Source organism: Caretta caretta, chromosome 26 (assembly GCF_965140235.1).
Source record: "Caretta caretta isolate rCarCar2 chromosome 26, rCarCar1.hap1, whole genome shotgun sequence".
Classification (NCBI taxonomy): Eukaryota; Metazoa; Chordata; order Testudines; family Cheloniidae; genus Caretta; species Caretta caretta.
The window spans coordinates 6,454,582-6,473,334 of record NC_134231.1 but is presented as its reverse complement, the minus strand read 5'-3'; the positions used below and the strand labels follow the sequence as shown (position 1 = coordinate 6,473,334).

Here is an 18,753-nt window from a genome sequence, read left to right as displayed (position 1 = left end):
AACAGTCTAGATCCATCCTCTATGGAATCCCCTTTCAGGTAGTTGAAAGCGGCTATCAAATCCCCCCTCATTCTTCTCTTCCGCAGACTAAACAATCCCAGTTCCCTCAGCCTCTCCTCATAAGTCATGTGTTCCTAATCATTTTTGTTGCCCTCCGCTGGACTCTTTCCAATTCTTTCACATCCTTCTTGTAGTGTGGGGCCCAAAACTGGACACGGTACTCCAGATGAGGCCTCACCAATGTCGAATAGAGGGGAACGATGACGTCCCTCCATCTGCTGGCAATGCCCCTACTTGTACATCCCAAAATACCCTTGGCCTTCTTGGCAACAAGGGCACACTGTTGACTCATATCCAGCTTCTCATCCACTGTAACCCCTAGGTCCTTTTCTGCAGAACTGCTGCCTAGCCATTCGGTCCCTAGTCTGTAGCAGTGCATGGGATTCTTCCATCCTAAGTGCAGGACTCTGCACTTGTTCTTGTTGAACCTCATCAGATTTCTTTTGGCCCAATCCTCTAATTTGTCTAGGTCCCTCTGTATCCTATCCCTACCCTCCAGCGTATCTACCTCTCCTCCCAGTTGAGTGTCAAAGCTGTTACCATCTGACTGCTGTTTGGCGGCCTCTCGGAAATGAGTGCAGTGGGTCTCAAGTTTAGAGAGGAAATATGGTTTTGTGATTAAGGCACTGGACTGGGACTAAGGAAATCTACATTCAGTTCCTGTCTCTGCCACTGACTGTATGGCCTTGGGTTTGATGCTTAGTCTCTCTCAGTTTCCCATCTGTAAAGTGGGGATAATAATACTCCCCACCCAGAGTGTGAGCTTCAGGGCATGGACTCTCTCACACATGGGCGTACAACACCTGGCATGATGGGGTCCATAGGTGCGACCATAATACACACAATAATCATGGTAGTCTAGTTCCAGGAGGAAGGCGTCACCAAAATCACCCCTGCAACTAGTGCGAGTTGGCTCCTTCTGTTGGCTGTTTCCACAAAGATGGAATGGATGGTGGAGATTGAACACCCCGTCTCCCTTTCAAGGTGGGGCCTCCTGGGGCAGGGGTGGGGCATGCCCAGGGAGCAGCGAGCTAAGCGAGGCACCCCTGTTTTGCCCATCACCAGACAGTTGCCAATCCAGAATCCTTCTCCCGCCCTTGCTTTATACAGAGAGATGAATAGGTGCCAAACTGTGGACCAGATCCTCAGCTGGTGCATATGGGCGTAGCTCTGTCAAAGCCCCCGAACTGTGTCGATTTATACCAGCTGAGGATCTGGCCCCCATGTGTCCAAAGACTCACCCCAAACCTTTAAAAAGCCTTTGGTGGTTTCCTCTCTCTGGTGGGGGTGGGGGGGGGAGAAAAATAATGCAGAGTAATTTTCCCTGAAGATGTTCATGCACGTTCTCTCTCTCTCTCTCTCTCTCTCTCTCTATTCTTCATCATGCTTGGAATCCTGCTAATAAGTCAGAAAGGAGGAGGAGGGGGAGAAAGAAAGAAGCTCTGCTGAGCTTTAAGCCTGGTATCTCCACACACAAAAATCCTGTGACTAATGCTCCCAGTTGGCAAAAAGGCAGTGTAATCAAAACATATATATATATTTTTTTTTAGTCCTTAAAGTTAGTCATTCTGCAAGCAGGAATCCAAACAGGCAGACATGAAATGGAAGCCACAGTGCCCGAGAGCCTCTTTTGCAATAGGCAAAGCACTTAGCTAGGAACGCTTTGGCATTGTCCTGGACGCTTGTGGCTTTTAAATGGGGAAAGGAGCAGCATCCGGGGAGTGGCTGGCTCAGGGGGAGTGATGGAGGGAGGCTGTGCAACATGCAGCATTTCACTGCCAGGTTCCTTGGCCCAGGTCACTCGTCACTAAAAGTTCTAATGGAACGTTGGCAGCTCCCGTGAAAATTTGGTAGGGTCCAAGTCGAGTTCCAAGAAGGCAGATATGCCGCCACTGCGCAGTCCCTCTGTTGGCAGCCTCACCAGAGAGACCATGGACTGTATGGGCTGCAGAGAATGAATTCTCCCCTGATCCTGTAGGTCCAGCATGAGCAACAACGGTGCAAGCTACGCTGCACGTGTGCCGTTTCTGGAGAGGCCTCCTCTGGAGTGGAGTTCAGTCTTCATTGCCCATTCAATCCAAGAGCTGTCTCTGTTCTGCACTCGGGGTCTGTGGGTGAGGTGAAAAGCCTAGAAACTCACCCCCTCATGTTGTCACCCAGCCCCCCCTCCCCCCCCCCAGCTTCTCTCATCACCTTCTGAAATGCCAGGGCCTTCTGTGACCTCTGTTGGGCTCACTTTTGGAGATGCCCTTTTATCTGCTCCTAAAGCAAAGGCATCTCGGTCCTCCACCACCCACAACTCCAAGTATCTCCTAGCCATAGGACATGGAAAGATTCCCCCAGGCAAAGGTGTAGTTGGTAAGAATGACCATAGTCATCACCCTGGAGCACCACCATTTTACCCTGGGACTGTTAGTAGTAAGGGTCCATCCCTCCTCAAAGGTTCTCGTTATACTGATCCAAAAGGTTACCTGTGCTGTCAGTCCCTCTCGCCACCTAAGAAAACACAGGAGCCTTTGTTCTCCAGCCCTGTCCCACCCTGAGGATACAGACAGGAGTCTGCATGGTCCTGACGTGATGTTCTAATTCCCCATGTGCTTGGCAGACAAGTGACTGACTCAAAGCCTTTTCCTCGCATCCTACTGGCACAGCAGGGCACCTGCCTGCACTTGACAATCGCCCTGTTCATGTCTGGAACTGAGCAGAGGCTGCGGCTGCTGCCACCTTGACTGGCACTCTGGTCAGTGGCCTCTCCCTCCCTGTGCCCCTTTCAAAATAGGGATCTGGGGCCACGCTGCAGGGAAGTTTAAACCCTGTGCCTCAAACTGGAGCGAGACGGGACTCCCAGGAGAAGCATGCAATTGGCCTGGATGATGAAATTGGGTGGGGGAGAGGTAAGCATCTAGGACTGCAGAGAGGAGTATGTCTGGCAGCCAGGTGCAGCAGCAGCAGCAATCGGGGCGGGGAGCTTGTATACAAGTCCTGGGGTGTGAAGCTGAGCGTGTTGTAATCCAGTGCACACCTGTCTTCCCCTTATTTAAAGTACGTGACAACCTTCTGCAGTGGTGGCTCCAAATGTCGCACTAGTTCTTTGGAAGGCTGCAGCATTTGTGCCCATTACAGTAGCACGCCCCATTCTTATAAGGATGTACGAGGCAGGGACTTTGTATTTTTTCATATCCATAAAGTGTCATGCATACCTTTGGGGCTGCACGTATAACAGGGCAAAGGGGCAGGATGTGGATACAACACCTGCCTGGGAGGCAGGAAAATAGGGTCTGTTCTCTGCCCTGTTAACTGACTAGCAGAGGGACAACAATCCAGTGGTTAGGGTATTTACCCAGGAAACTCAAATTCAATTCCCTGCTTTGGCATGGACTTCGTGTGTGACCTTGGCCAAGTCACTAAGGGCCAGATATTCAAAAGTATTTAGGTGCCTAAAGATGCCGATAGGTGTCTTGTGGGATTTTCAAAAGAGCCTAAGAAGATTAGGTACCTAACTCCCCCTCGGCGCCTGTCTACATCTTTAGGCACATAAATACCCTTGAAAACCCTGGCTCTTTATCTCTCAGTTCCACATCTGTACAATGGGGATAACGGCACTTCCCTACTTCATGGAGGTGGTGAGAGGATAAATGCATTAAGGATCATGAGGTACTCAGGTACTACAGCAGTGGAGGCCAGATAAGGACCTAATGAGAGAGGGCAGGACATATAACCTTACCGGGTACGTCTACAGTAAAATAAAAGACTCGCAGTACGGCACGGCTGACCCAGGTCAGTTGACTCAGGTTCACGGGGCTCAGGCTACAGAGATAAAAATTACCGTGTAGACGTTGGGGCTTTGGTTCTGGGACTCCCGCACAGGAATCGCTTTAAGTCACTTTGATTAAAATTTTCCAAATAATCTGTTATATATGGGTGCCTCCTTTTTTTGATGCCTGATGTGAGCCACTTGGAACCTGATTTTCAGAGGACCTGAAAACTTGCAGCTCCCACGGACTTCAGCTGGAGCTGTGGTAGCTCGGCGCCTCTGAAAATCATGCCTGATGGCATAGGTCCTGAAAAATATTTAGATGCCTAATTTCCATTGATATCAATGAGCATTAAGTGCCTAAATATATCTGAGGATTTGGGCCTAGATAATTCTGATCAGCCACTCAAAAGGCATCCAAAATCAGAGGGCACAATCTGGCACATCTAAACATTTTGGTCTAATTCTTCTTGCTTCAGTTTCTGTATCTGTAAAATGGGGCCATTTACCCCTGGAAGCTTGTGAGGGGTAATTTTTAAAGGTTTGTAAATGCTTTGAAGATTATAAGTGCTAAGCCATATGGTTCCCTATTCAGTTCCCATGTGCTTCATCAATTTCATTGATTATTGAGTGCAGCTGGACCTTTCCTGACATTGCAAAACTCATAACACAGTTGTTCCCTCAAGGGCTTTTTAAAATAGTATGCAATTTATTTTCCTTCTTAGTCACTGGCCTCCACCTTACGTTACATTTAATGTACCTTGTTCGTATCAGTTCCTTGCCATGGTCCTGTCTCTCAAGTTTGTTTTCTTGTGGATCCTGGCATTATTACTTGTTAACATTTTTTGTGTGTTGTACCAGCTTTCCGGCAGTCTGGAATAAATACACCAAGACTCAGAATTAAAGGGAAGAACTGGAAGCCTTACTCAATCCATCTAACCTGGCTGGATGCCTACATTGAAATGACTAAACTAGAGTTGCTAACCTGTCCCAACGTGTACTGGGCCTTATGTAAATGCTGGGATGGCTTCCTCAGGGGCTGTGTCGAATAATAAATAAATCATGCTTTAAATGAGAAGCTAGCTTCAAAGTTGTCCACGGAGAGACAAGTCATTCCGTCCACTGGAGCAATACCTCTTTAGCCCACTGCCATAGTCATACGTAACTGCTGCAACGCAGCCCCCAGTAGCACATCCACTGTGCAGCAAAAGAGCCAGATTTTTGGACAAGGCCAGTTGGGCAAATTCTGCCTCCCAGGAAGAGCGCTGTGGGATGCGCACGCGGCACATAGGGCCCGGGCCAGGAAGCCGTCCACTTTGTGAAAGCCAGTCAGCCGCATGGGTGTCAATTTATCTGCCGCGGAAGGCTTCCCGGGCTAAGCTGCAGCCATTGCTGGGAGCGGAGTCCGAAGTTCTAGGGCAGGAGTAGGCAACCAACGGCACGGCGGCGCACAAGCTGATTCTCAGTGGCACTCACACTCACCGGTCCCGGGGGGCTCTGCATTTTAATTTAATTTTAAATGGAGCTTCTTGGACATTTCAAAAACATTATTTATTTTGCCTACAACAACAGTTGAGTTATATATTACAGACTGATAGAAAGCAACCTTCTAAAAACGTTAAAATGTGTGACTGGCACGGGAAACCTTAAACTAAGCGTGAATACATGAGGACTCGGCGCACGCTTCTGCAAGGTTGCCGACCCCTGTCCCCGGGGGCTGTTCCCCAAAGCCAGGCCCTGGAGCGGCTCGGGGGAGGGCTGCTGGGGGGTCACTGCAATGTGCGGCTCTGGAGCGCCCCAGGGAGCAGGGGGATGGCAGAGCAGCGCAGGGCGGCCGCAGGCCAGCCTTGCCTTGTACACCGGGCGCAGCCTCTCCCCAGCGCAGCCCAGCGATGTCATGGCACTGGGCGGTGACATCACGGCTCCACGTGGTGACATCACAATGCTGCACTGTGACATCACGACACAGCCTCCGACGCTGCGGCTCGGCCCGCCCGGCAGGCAGCGTGAGAACTTCCAGGTGTCTCCGCCCCCAGGCCGTGCGTGACGTCACGCCGTAGAGCGTGCCGACTGCCTCGCTTCCGGAGGGGGCGGGGCCAAAGGACAAGCGCTTCCGGGAGAAAGCCGGGGCCGGAGGGGACCATGAGCTGGTGAGTGCAGCCCCGGGAGACGCTGGGGGCTGGTCCCGCTCCCGGCCCCGGCCCCGGCCCGTCTCCTCCGCGCTGGGTCTCTGCGGCCCCCCGGACCCGCCCGGGGCGCCCCGTCCCTCCCTTCCCTCCCCCCCCCCCGGCGCCCCGGGCCCTTCCCTCCCCTCCCCTCCCCTTCTCCTCCCCCCCCCCGGTGCCCCGGGCCCTTCCCTTCTCCCCCCTCCCCCCCCCCCGGTGCCCCGGGCCCTTCCCTCCCCTTCCCTTCTCCTCCCCCCCCCCCCGGTGCCCCGGGCCCTTCCCTTCTCCCCCCTCCCCCCCCCCCGGTGCCCCGGGCCCTTCCCCCCTCCCCCCCCCCGGTGCTCCGGGCCCTTCTCTCCCTGTTTCCTCTACCCCAGACCTTCTCCCCCTGCCCCCCTTGCATCCGCTACTGACCTGCTGTCCGCGCCCCACTCGTGTCTACCCCCCCCCCCAGCTCCCGCACCCGTCTCCCTTGTAGTAAAGTGCTGTGGTGTCAAGTTTGTTACCGTCGGGGGGGGCCGGGAAGCTGCCTCGCCTGCCGTCCTGTGTGACCCAGTGTATGTGGGGTGGTTGTTTACTTCTCGCCACCTGTGTTTGTTACTCCCTTTGGAGAGTGAAAGTGGCCTGGTTAGTTTCACTTTCTTTTAGTCCCTTTCACCCTCAGGGCTCCCCCGCCCCCCGCCCAGCACCAGGCTGCTGCAGACAGGGCAAGGGTCTGAGAATCCAACAGCCTGAGTTCCTAGTTTGGCTGCTCTCCGCTCTGGTGTGAGAGTTGCTTCCCTTCTGCACATTAATTCCCCCTGATAGAAAACGGGACTGATACTTGGTTCCCCCTTTAAAAAGTTAGTCTCTAAGGTGCCACAAGTCCTCCTTTTCTTTTTGCGGATACAGCCTAACACGGCTGCTACTCTGCAACTTGGCTCCCCTTGGTGAAGCAGCTCTTGGTCTGTGGAAGAGAAACAAGTTTTAGGGGCTTAATGGTCTGATCCAACACATCTTGAAGTCCATGGAAAGGCACCTATAGACTTCAAAGGGTTTTGGGTCTGGTCCCAAATTCTTATTTATTTATATACTGTACTTGCATAACAATGTCTGTAATGTGTAAACAGCAGAGGAAGGCTTACATCAAAACAAAACTTTTTTGCTAGTTTTTTAAATGCCCGAAACAGTCTATTAATAGGTTTTATGAAACCTACTTTGGGTTTAGAACTATCTGAAGTCACTTTAACTTGTATCTTGCCTCTCAAGTGGATTTCAATATGTTTGTGTTACAGACATTATTTGCACCTCATAATGTCAATATCAAAATAGTAACAATACAGACTGGGGGATAGGGTTTTGTATGTACTCTGCGTGTGATCTAGCAATGCTGTCCAGTTTCCTCGTGGGAAGGCTTCCTGCCTTTGTAACAGGCCCGGCAGCATACCTCATCTTAGCTTGGGAATGTTAAGCATTGTTATTTATGAATGTTTGTGCGTTAAAGTAAATGTGTTAGATACTTCACCGAACAATTTGGAAGATACGGTCTCTGACCTAAAGAATATGTACTTACTAAGAAGCTCCAAGAAGGATCAGGCCATTATTGTGCTATACAGATGCATGCATAGTTATATTTCCAGCCCTAAAGAGCTTATTATCTAAGGCCCCGTCACTGACTTCAGAGGCTCTACTAATGTGTAAAGTTAACCATGTGTAAATGTTTGTGGGTTTGGGGCCTAATGTTAGATAGACTCAAAAATATTAAGGTCAGAAGGAACCATTATGATCATCTAGTCTGACCTCCTGCACAATGCAGGCCACAGAATCTCACCCACCCACTCCTGCAATAAACCTCTCACCTATGTCTGTGCTATTGAAGTCCTCAAATCGTGGTTTAAAGACTTCAAGGTGCAGAGAATCCTCCAGCAAGTGACCCGTGCCCCATGCTGCAGAGGACAGAGAAAAAACCCCAGGGCCTCTTCCAATCTGCCCTGGAGGAAAATTCCTTCCCGACCCCAAATATGGCGATCAGCTGAATCCTGAGCATGTGGGCAACATTTACCAATCAGATACCCAGGAAAGAAGTCTCTGTAGTAACTCAGATCCCATCCCATCACAGGCCATGGGCCTATTTACCATGAATAGTTAAAGATCAATTAATGCCATAGATGGGACAGTAGCAAACAGAAGGGAGGGATGGATTGAGTAAGGACCAGAGTTCAGCAATGTGCATATATGCTTAGGGCATCCTGCCCAAAAATGAGATTAGTTTTCGCAAAAGTAGGATAGTACTCACTTAACGTCTTATTATTTACCCAGACACACACCCTTCCCTTCCTTCCTGGTTCCCCCCCTCTTAATCATCTCTCCCTTCTCTCTGACTGCATCCTCCTCCTTACCTACCCTCCTTGCCTATTGCAGATATGATTATAAAATAAATGTACTCTTTTGCTTTGTCTGTGCTTCTGTTATTAATGAAAATGGATCTGTGATCAGATACTTGAAACACTAATGCAGCCCTTCACACTCATGGTTTCAAATGACTGTACGCTTTATTTGCAATAAATTAAAATAACTGATTATTCTCTTTAAGATTATTGGTATTTATCTATCTGAGGCATTTCAAATGTTTGTTGTAATGTTCAAAATCATTTGATGGAGACATTTAAACCAAGCCTTGTCATGTACGCGCATCATCAGTATACATGCATACCTGCTTTAATTACTCAGCTATCCAGAATGATTTTCTAAATATAAGTTACTTGTCCGGCTACAAAACTCGATTTCCTGCTTTGTAACAGATCAATGTGCAGCATTTCTGCTTAGATTCTTCTGACCTCCATTTCCCCGCATAAAGTTTTGCTTAGAAACCCTTGTTGGGTTTTGTAATTATTCTTGTTCACTGATTCCTGCTCAAATGGTCTCAGTTTACAAGTCAAATATTTGATTTTTTTTTTCCTAGCTGCTAGCACCGCAAATTCAAGTTGTGAGTTGAAAAATCCAGCAGTGTTCTCTCTGCCTCCTACTGTCACCATAAGTACTAAAGATTCTAGGATCAGAAGTTTGCTGACAACTTTTGTTGTAAGAGACTCCAGCTCACTCTGCTGTGTTTATATTGGCTCTTCGAGGACCACAGGAGAAACTTTTCTGTATCCATAAAGTCAGCAGATCTGCCTTGAAGACAAATGGCATGGATAGATTAACAGAATCATCTTCTTGATTATACTGCCCTATAGATGGCTAGCAGGCTATGTAAGGAATACGTACTTTATAGTCCAGGTAGCCTAATCAGTGTATTTTTAGTCCTGACTCATGCATCACTTTATTGTGATAAATTATACATAGAAACACCTATTGCTGCACTTAATTTTAAAATAATCAATTCATTTCACCCTCTTATCAATCTTACTACTCAAATTGCACAACACAGAATCACTCCACCTGCACTTTCAGTGGCACCGCTGCATCGTCTGTGTTCTATGCTATAAATGGCTGCATCCTAAAACCAAACATTTATAAATCTGCCTAAAGTTAAGGGGACTGTGTCACATTAAAAGTCATATTACTTAAAATGTCCTTAACTTTCACTCTTTTGATTGTTAAAAATGGAAGGAGAGTAAAAGCCTCCTGTGTTTTTTTTTATCCATTTATGCACTTCTTCTTTTTTAGTTCTGTTCAGCCTGGGCAATAATAGATAGTTTCACTTGGAGATTCTCATGCATTCACACAATGACGGGATGCTTGGTTTGTAAATATTGTTGAAGGGCCTTTAACTCCAAACAAAAAACTTTAAAAAAATTCTTCTGTGTGTGTTTGTCAGATTTGCTAAAAACTCTGTACAAGACTCCTAAAACATTATGGGACAGATCACATCCACAGTTCTTGTTGTGTGTGCTGGTCATTTAATTAAAAATATTTTCACTGCCCTAAGCAATTTTTCAATCGTGTTAGTCACGCAGAGCCAAAATAGTTAGAGGTAGATGTATGCTGATGTAAGAAGAAAGAGAGAATTTAGCTTGATTCTGAGATCCCAGATTGAGTTTGCAGGGCTGGCAGATAGACAAATAATCTTTAGTCTTTGTCTGTAAACGTGCTTTTAAATGTGGCCGTGGTCAGAAAAATAACTGAAAATAGCACCTGGCTCAGCAGATTTACTCCCTGTATACTGAGAATCAGTTTTTGCTACATTTTACACCTGTTAGCACTGCAGAGCTAATAAAACCAGATGGCTGAGGTATCGTAAATATCGTTATTAATGAAATACAGTACAGGGCTTTAAATGCTGCCAAATTACAGCTTTGTAACTCCTTTGAAGACAATACGATACCACAGGTGTAACTGAAGGGAAAATTTGGCATGCAGAATCTATCAGTGGTGAGAAATGAGCCAGAAAGAACTCAGCTTGACCCTCAGATCTCTGGTGAGTCTGTAGAGCTGACGGTTAGGAACGAAACATTCAAACTGAGCCAGTCCAGTCTGATCAGAAATAACTGACAGTAAACAGAGAATTTCATCATGTCATTGTTATGCTTTTCAGAGCATAACTGCATGTTAACCTCCTATCTACACTAAGGATTTGCCTTCACTACAAAGTTAACATGAGTTATAACCAGGGAGCCTAGAAATCCATTTGCCATGGAAAAATGCAGAAGTTGTGTTCTTAGAGAGAATCTTTAGTTTTTACATTTTGTGAGAAAATAAAACCATATACAGTAGAACCCTGACTGTCCAATCTAATTAGGAATGGGGCCAGCTTGGATAATCAAAAATTCAGATAATCAGGGAAATGGGCAGGGCAGGGCTTGGGATGTCAGCCCCAGGCAACGGTGCTCGGGCTGTCAGCTTAAAAATTGTAAATATATCAATAAAACATTGTGTCAACTGATACCTATATATATTGTGGCTAGAGAAACTAAAGGTCAGCGTTTCCTTTAAATAGCGAAAAAAGTGGATTTTTATGGGTTTTTTAATCAGAGGATTTGGGTTTTTTTATCACAGAAAACTAGGATCCCTGGTTATAACTCAGGTCACGTCCCCACACAAAAACAGTTAGGTGCACTTACACTTCAGCATAAACCCAAGGTTCAGACTTAGGCTCAAGCCTAACTTCCCTTCCATCTGTACCCAAATCATTCTAACCCAGGGTCCCAGGACCCCACAAGGGTGAAGGGTCCAAGCCTGAGTCAAACTGGGAGTCCGGGACCCAGGGTTCAAGCCCTATTACTTTGCAGTGTAGATGCAGCCCCACTGGACCCAGGCTCTGGGAGTTGGCCAAAAGTCTCCCACGTTCCCACGGGCTGGCTTTCTTGGACCTTTGGACAGTCAAGTTTAGTGGACAGTCAGATTTTCCCAAACTGCACAACAAAAAGCTAGAGCAGCCACATGGCGGGAGGGCACTGGGAAAGCTGGGATATGATTGATTGCACTCAGGTCTGCGAAATGCAGTGTAGATGCTTGAACCCCAGTTTTGGGACCAGGTTAGAAAATTCCTAATGTAGGATTGACAATCAGTGTAGGTGCTCAAACCCAGGGTCTGCTGACTCATGTTCCACTAGCTCTGGGCTTACATTGCAGTGTGGACGTACCCCTAGACTGAGCATGATGGTGCTTTTCACTTGAGTTCACTGGCCTGTCAGGTGGTACAAGCTAAAGTTCAGATTAGCACAAGTCATCAGCTATTAACGCGGCCACTCGTGTAGTGCGGACTCAGGCTAGAGCCACTCGAGTGTCGCTGGTCCTTTCCCACAGCCCCATTCCTTTGCCCAGAAAGGACAGATGAGTTCTCCTGTAATTCCCTGAGAAGGAATGCCTGGAGCAGTTCAGTTTACTGCAGTTTGGAACCATGGGATATGCCCCCAGAAATCCTAGCACAACACACAAGTGAGAGCAGCGTCAGTGTGGACACAGCAGCATGAGGATTATTGTGTGGTGTGGCCGTTCTCACCCAAACTAGGGTAACTCAACAGAAGTCACCTGCGCTAATACTGTAGTGAAGACAGACACTCAGGATGGAGCCATCCGGGAAAGCCATGGTAGAGCATAGCTTAAACATGGTTCCCGCTGAGCCATGTGATTGGGAGATGAATTTTTCATCTTTTGCTGGGATAGGAATGAGGGGTCATTGTCAAGGGTGGGGTTACTCAACTGAAATCTGTGATTCCCCTTTCTTCCTCCACAACAGATCAGCGTCAGTCTTTGCGCGTGTTGTGGCCCCATTTCCACATGAATGTGAGAGACCTGAACTCTGAGGAGGTTAGTCTGTGTATAACGCAGACAATCGCTCTCAGTTCGGTTGTCAATGGCTGGCAGGCCATGCCAACTGTAATAGTCGCTAATTCATGCAGATATGGCCAATGTGAAGTCGTGCTGCCGCTTATTGAATGAATTGTGTCATTCACTTAGGTCTGGAATTCAGTACGTCTTCGGAGGGGAAAGGGTCTTACTGACGTGCAGCCTCTGATGTAGGAAGATTCCTGAGGTCACACTTGGACCATTTAGGCTGCGGTGATTGTGAATGAGCCAGGCAGTAGCAAATTCTTCTGTAGAACAACATGCATATCAGAGGGGATCTATTGTCTAGGGGATTGTGCCCTGCTTCCCAAATGTCAGGGTAAAAAATGTCTAACATTTATATCACTTCGCTTGCTGGGAGTTCTGCATAAAGAGAGGATGAGCCTTGTTCCAAACATGCAAGACTGAGAGTTTTCTTTGTTTAGCCGATATATCACTATTTGTTTAGTTTGAGCGTGCTGCCTCTCTCCAACAATGGCCTTCATCAGATGCATGTCCGCAGCGTGGAATGTACTGTTTCGAAGGTTAGCGGGAGGTTTACCCTACTGATTAGGGAAAGGGACTGAGTCATGGTGCTACAAAGTTTTATTTCTGGCTCTATCACTGTCTCAGCGTGTGGCTTTGAGGAAGGTCACCTAGTCTTTCTTCCTCAGTTTCCCCATCTGTAAAATGGAGATAATAGTTGCCTTGCATAGGTATTGCGAGGCTTAATTAATGTTTATAAAGCACACTGGAATCCTTGGGATCAAATGCGGAAATTGAGACCCAGAGAGGATGTGACTTGCCAGAGACCTCATAACTAATCTGTGACAGAAGCAGGAATCAAACCCAGATCTCCTGACTTCCACACCTGGTTATGACTAGATTATGTTTTCTCTACCATGTTTTAGGGCCAACTTTAATTAGAGCAGAATTAGGCTTGTTTGGGGAGCGATATTTTATGTAGGTAGTTTTGAAACTTGATCCTTCTGTGACCCACATTGGCATCATTAAGATTTTGTGTCTTGCTTGGATTATATTCTCCTACATGAGCTGCCCCAGAGACTGCGTTGAGAAGTTGTAGCTTGGTTTCTGGTGCCCTTTGGAGTGAGTATTTGTGGTGTAGCAGGTATTTAGTGGCTCTGTCGCCACAGCATTGATAGGCAGTTAAGCACTTTTTCTGCAGGTTTACAGGTGAGGAATGGAAGACAGCAAGTTGCTGTGTGTGGCTAGGTGGCAACACACTTTGAGACCAGGAGGTCTCCACTCAAGTTCCAAACCAGGATCTGGATTTCCTCTCCTGTGCTGATATTTCAGGGCCATACTCAGGTGGGGGCTGTATGGCTAGAGGTATTGGCCCTCAGATGACATATTAAAGTGAGCTCTATTCCTGTGGCTGTCACGGGTGAAATTTAAAGATCCCAGGTCACTTTGGGGGAAAGAGTAGAAAATACAGAACTGATCTTCTGACCTCCATTCTCTAAAAGCAAACGTGAATGACTTGGGCTATACTGGGACCATTACTGGGGGCCAGTGGTTTCTGTTTTTTTCTCTTCAGTTACAATGCAAGCATCTATTTATAATTTAAAGGGTACTTGTAGTTATGGAAGAAAATACTTAAAACCTTGGTCTGTTGTATCTCAAAAGCAGGTTTTCAAGCTACATTTCACCTCCTCCAGTAGTTTTCCAGTTCCAGCGTACTAACTAGACTAAACACCTAGCATTAATTTAAAGTTAGGAGTTGAACTGTAGAGTCCTGTGACATTTAACTCCCCAAACCCTTACCAGGTTTTGATCTAACAAGACTTCCATGTTAATCCATTTTCCAAATGATTTCGGTGTGTAAAGGCTGATGATTAGCTCATGTAGCGCAATAAATCACAGTTTTGTAGATCACTGAACCCTATCTACTCCAGAGGTCCTGGGAGGAAGTATACTTGGGAACAGGTGGGAAATGACAGGCATGTTCAGGTTCCAGCATAAACATTTATTATTTATTAACATTATTAATATTACAGTCACGCCCCGAGTCCTGATCAGTATCACGACCCTATCTTCCTAGGTGCTGTGCAAACATATGCAAAGAGACAGTTCCTGCCCCAAAGAGCTTTATTTCTAGCTTCTTACAGTCTAGGGATACTTCAGTTACAGTTAAGAAGGTACTTTTTAGACTAAGTCTCCATTTTCAATGGGTTATAACTGCTAATTTGCCTACCTTCCCCACAAAATACCTTGTATGCTGACATTTTTTAAACTTGGTCTCAACCCGGAATTCTTCTTTGTCACCTTTTTGGAGTGAACTTAGTTCTATAGGGAACCTAGTGCAGGCCTGACAGCTCTGGAGAATGCAGTCTTCTGTCTCTGCAAGAGAAGCGCTGTTACCTCTGCACTAGAAGGCCCATTTCTAGGGATGAGAGGGGAGCTGATTCTCCGTGTCCCATGCACTGAGGGCTTTTCTGCCAAATGCCACTTTTCATAATGGAATTTAAACAGAATTTTCTTATAATGATGGCAGGCTAGCACCTGTTTGATCAATGAGTTCTAGAGAAAAGCAAACAAGGGTATTTTCTAAAGCCCAGATCATGGTCTCATTGGTGTATATGGCAGAGCTCCCAGTGAAACCAGCATTTGACCCTCAGTATCTGATAAAATTTGATCAAAAAAAGCTCTTGGATACCAAAGTGGTGAGCAAGGTACAAATAGCTACATAGATAATTACTTCCTACATATACCTAGATACTTGATTTTATAGCACAGATGGTCACATGCACTACAGAAGTACTCATGTTTAAACACCATAGTGAAATGTAGTTACCTGTGTTATAATGTAGCCCCTGATCCTGCAAATTAGTCTGTGTGAGTTGAACCCCTGAGCCATTGGAATCCGTGGTGGTCCACACAGGCTCAGGGGTCCCCTCCACGTGCACCAGCTTGCAGGATCAGAGCCATAATTTTTTCTTACCTGTGTGTACAGAAAAAACTATGTGAGCACCCTCTTTTAACTCTAACATGGTTATCACATGATTTGGTGGTGGTGGTGTTCCATACGGGTGACTAAAAAACAATCTTATAACAGAGTTAAGCCACAACCATCTTTCACATCCACGCTTAAAATGGTTATTTTTGTAGCATAGTCAGGGCCTAAAACAGCCTTGCAAAATTCTGTTCGCCCACGCACCTGGCGTGAGTAATTCTCTTTTGATGGGTGAGTAAAATATCATTAGCTTTTTCATTATCATCTTGGAGCGGGTGGGAGAGTAACTTCTGACATTATTATTGCATTTGTTGAGCACTAACACTGGCCTTGGCTCTGCAGAAGACACAAGGGATAAAGACAGTCCATGCCCCAAAGAGCTTACAGTCGGTGGGCTTACTTCTTACTGAACTCAGTGGAAGCAGGTTTGGAACAAAAAGGACTAAATACTTAAGGATTATAGTTTGAGGCAACATAAATTGCGTGGTTACATTATGAGTTTTTACATAAATTGCGTGGTTACATTATGAGTTATAGGGGCTCACAGTGAGACCAGTTTTGTTGGTTTGTGCCCTGTAGCTTTGTCGGGGCGGAGTGAAACCCAGGGTTAAGTCTGTATATTTTTCAGTTGATTTCAGAGGTGTCCAATACTCTAAGCCAAATTCTGTGCTGCTGCATGCCCCAGGCAATCCCACTGACCTCCCAATGGAGCTTCATGGGCAGAAGTCAACACAGAATTTGGCGCAGTATCTCTCTTAACATAAGCTGTTTGTGATCCATTTGAATAATTTTTTCCTTTCGCATTAGTGTTCTGTTTGGAGTGGTTGCTATGAGTTCTTATAAAGAAGGGGGAGTGGGGTGGGACGGTGCATGCGGTTTCCATGGACACCGTGTAGTACAGCAAGACATCCAGAGTGATGTGATATATTAATTCCAACTGTGTCTTGTGTTCATGCATCTCTCACCTGTGAGGGCTGGGGCTGGAATTCCCCCCTGCTCCTTGGACACTTGCTGGTGCATTGTATACGGTCATAGGGGTTTTTTTTAAGGCTGTGACAGTCTCGGACTCCTGATTCAGCTATCTGAGACGTGGATGTTCGGTGGTTGTATAGGTTTTTCACTAAGGCATTGTACAGCACCAAGCACACTGTCAGCATGCAGTGAATAATTTCTCTTATGCCCTGATCCTATGAGGTGTTGCCCACTTCTTGCAAGGACACATCTATATTAGCAGAATTGTTACCCATATTTCATCAGCTGCCTAAGGTTGCTAGTGTAGAAGGGGCTTGGGCATTTTTACTATTATGTCAGGAAAAGGTGCACAGAACAGCACTGAATCATACTGTGCGAGAAGCACCTACCCCCCGTCTTCACTAGTGCGTCCACTGTTGCTACAAACATTGTAGCTGCCCCACTGCTGCTAATGCAGACAAGGTCCCAGATGGTGTGTGTTGGGAGTGGGAATTGAGGGTTTTCAGCACTTTGCTGAGAAAGTTCCCGTCACCTAATTAAGGTGAACTTAACGCAGCGTTGGGTTTTTTGATGAAAAATCAAATTTTTCCTTGGAAAGCGGATGCTTTTCATGAAAAACGTTGTTGAGTTGGAAACCCAATTTTTGGTTGAAAACCAGTTTCAACAGAAATTTTTCAGTGAGCCCTAGTCTGACCCCTTCTAGTTATTTGAGAGCCCGTGGCACTTTCTGCAGGAGTCTGAGTGTAAACCCTGAGGTCCTGACCATGTACATTGTGGGTAAATACATTGTGTCCCCTCCAACTTCCCCTCCACTTTCAGTTGCATACAGCTTTTTCCTTACTTCCTGTCCTAAACCATCATTGGAGATTGCTGTGCAATGTTGAACAGCAGCTGTTCATATCCCCAGAAGCAGCTGCATTTCAGTGGTGGCTGAAAATATTCATGTGTTTTCCCTATCTACCTGGGAGAGGTCTTAGGAAGCCTGATTAGTGTTTTGCGGTCCTCAAGTGGAGGGTGTTACCATGTGTTTTGTTGCAGTCTATGCTTATTTCCATTTAAATTCCTGAGATTGATAGCCCTCCTCCATTTTTTCTGGTCTTTGTCTGATGAGGGAGCAAGAGTGGCCAAGATTTGTCTGGAAACTGAGCGTTTTGCTGCGGGGTGGGGAACGTTATTATACAGGAGAATAGATAAAACCACAACTGCAGCCCTAGATTAGAAATCACATGGTCTGATCCAGTCGGACGATCCCCTCTGCATCTTACTTTCAGAGGGGACTACAGAAAATCTGTAAATCTTGCAAATCTCATTGGGCTGTATTCCCCATTGCCTGGTGGGTTTATCTGCAACTCTCCTGTGCATGCGGAGGAGAATTAGAGCACGTCTACATGTACAGCGCTGCAGTGAGGCAGCTGCGTCAGTGCACATCTGGTGAAGACGCTCTATGCCAACAGGAGAGCGCTCTCCTGTCAGCATAACAACACCACCTCTGCGAGTGGCAGAAGCTATGTTGGTGGGAGAAGCTGTCCCGCCGACATAGCACTGTCCACACCGGTGCTTATGCCAGTGTAATTTATGTCACTCAGAGGGGTGATTTATTCACATCCCTGAGCACCGTGAGTTCTACCGACATAGACTGTAGAGTAGACACAGCCTTAGACCCTTTGGTGTGTGACTTTGAGCTTGTACATGGAGAAGTATACTACATTGCTGGGGAAATTTCAGAGAAAATTAGCCACACCTTCCCCTCCCAGGGGTTCCTCAACTTCCCTGATGGGATGCTTTCAGGATTCTCTCCACCCACTTACACTTTTTTCTTACTTTAAGCACCCAGCCCCTCTCTTCAGTACTTCACTCCCCTCCATTGAGGAAGACTAGGTGGAGCCTCCCTTCTGAAATCGGTGTTCCCAAACGAGCCAGATTGGCTCCGCTGAACGACTCACAATGTCCCGATGGGGGCTGCGTGCGCTGCCTTTGCCGCAGTCCCCCGCCAGCCAAGAGAATGAGGCCTGGAATCTTCATGGCATTACCGTTACTGTGGCTTGCTGAGTTAAATGGCTGTATCTGACCAGAGAGCTCTTCAGAGTGGGAAAGCTCCGACTGACTCAGCGTGCCCACACTGTTTATGAACATGATTTCAAGGGATTTCACACCCCAAACACAACCCCAGCTTTCTCTCGCTCAGCAGAAATAATAGAACCGAAACACACGCAAGTCCAGTTTCTCCTCTAGGCTGTGTGGAAACGTGCTCAGGTTTTCAGGGTAGCATTTGCGGCTCTGGCACACCAGGAGGAGGCTCTGTAACACATAGTAAAAGATGTGGAGCCGTATGTCAACCTGATCTATTTCTGATATGCTCATCGCTGTGGTATCCAGGCGGACTAATAATACCTGGAGTTCTTCATCTTACAGCGCACTCTGACAGCTGCTAATTTGTGCATCCCCCCTGTATCAGGTAATAATATTATCCCCATTTCACAGACGGGGAAACTGAGACACACAGTAGTGAAATGATTGGCCCAAGGCATCACAGCAATAGAATGTCCGAACTGGGATTAGAACCCAGGAGGAGTTATTGG

At 46.8% G+C, this 18,753-nt stretch overlaps 1 protein-coding gene across 1 annotated transcript in view; it reads left to right on the top strand.

The window, feature by feature from the left end:
* Window positions 1–5,853: 5,853 nt before the first annotated feature.
* The window catches only part of BIN3 (bridging integrator 3), a 54,010-nt gene continuing 41,110 nt past the window's right edge, over window positions 5,854–18,753 (top strand). Inside the window, exon 1 of the mRNA XM_048828988.2 lies at window positions 5,854–5,964. Within this exon, the coding sequence (XP_048684945.2) occupies window positions 5,957–5,964 (8 nt within the window). The 5' untranslated portion in view covers window positions 5,854–5,956. The remainder of the gene's footprint in view (window positions 5,965–18,753) is intronic.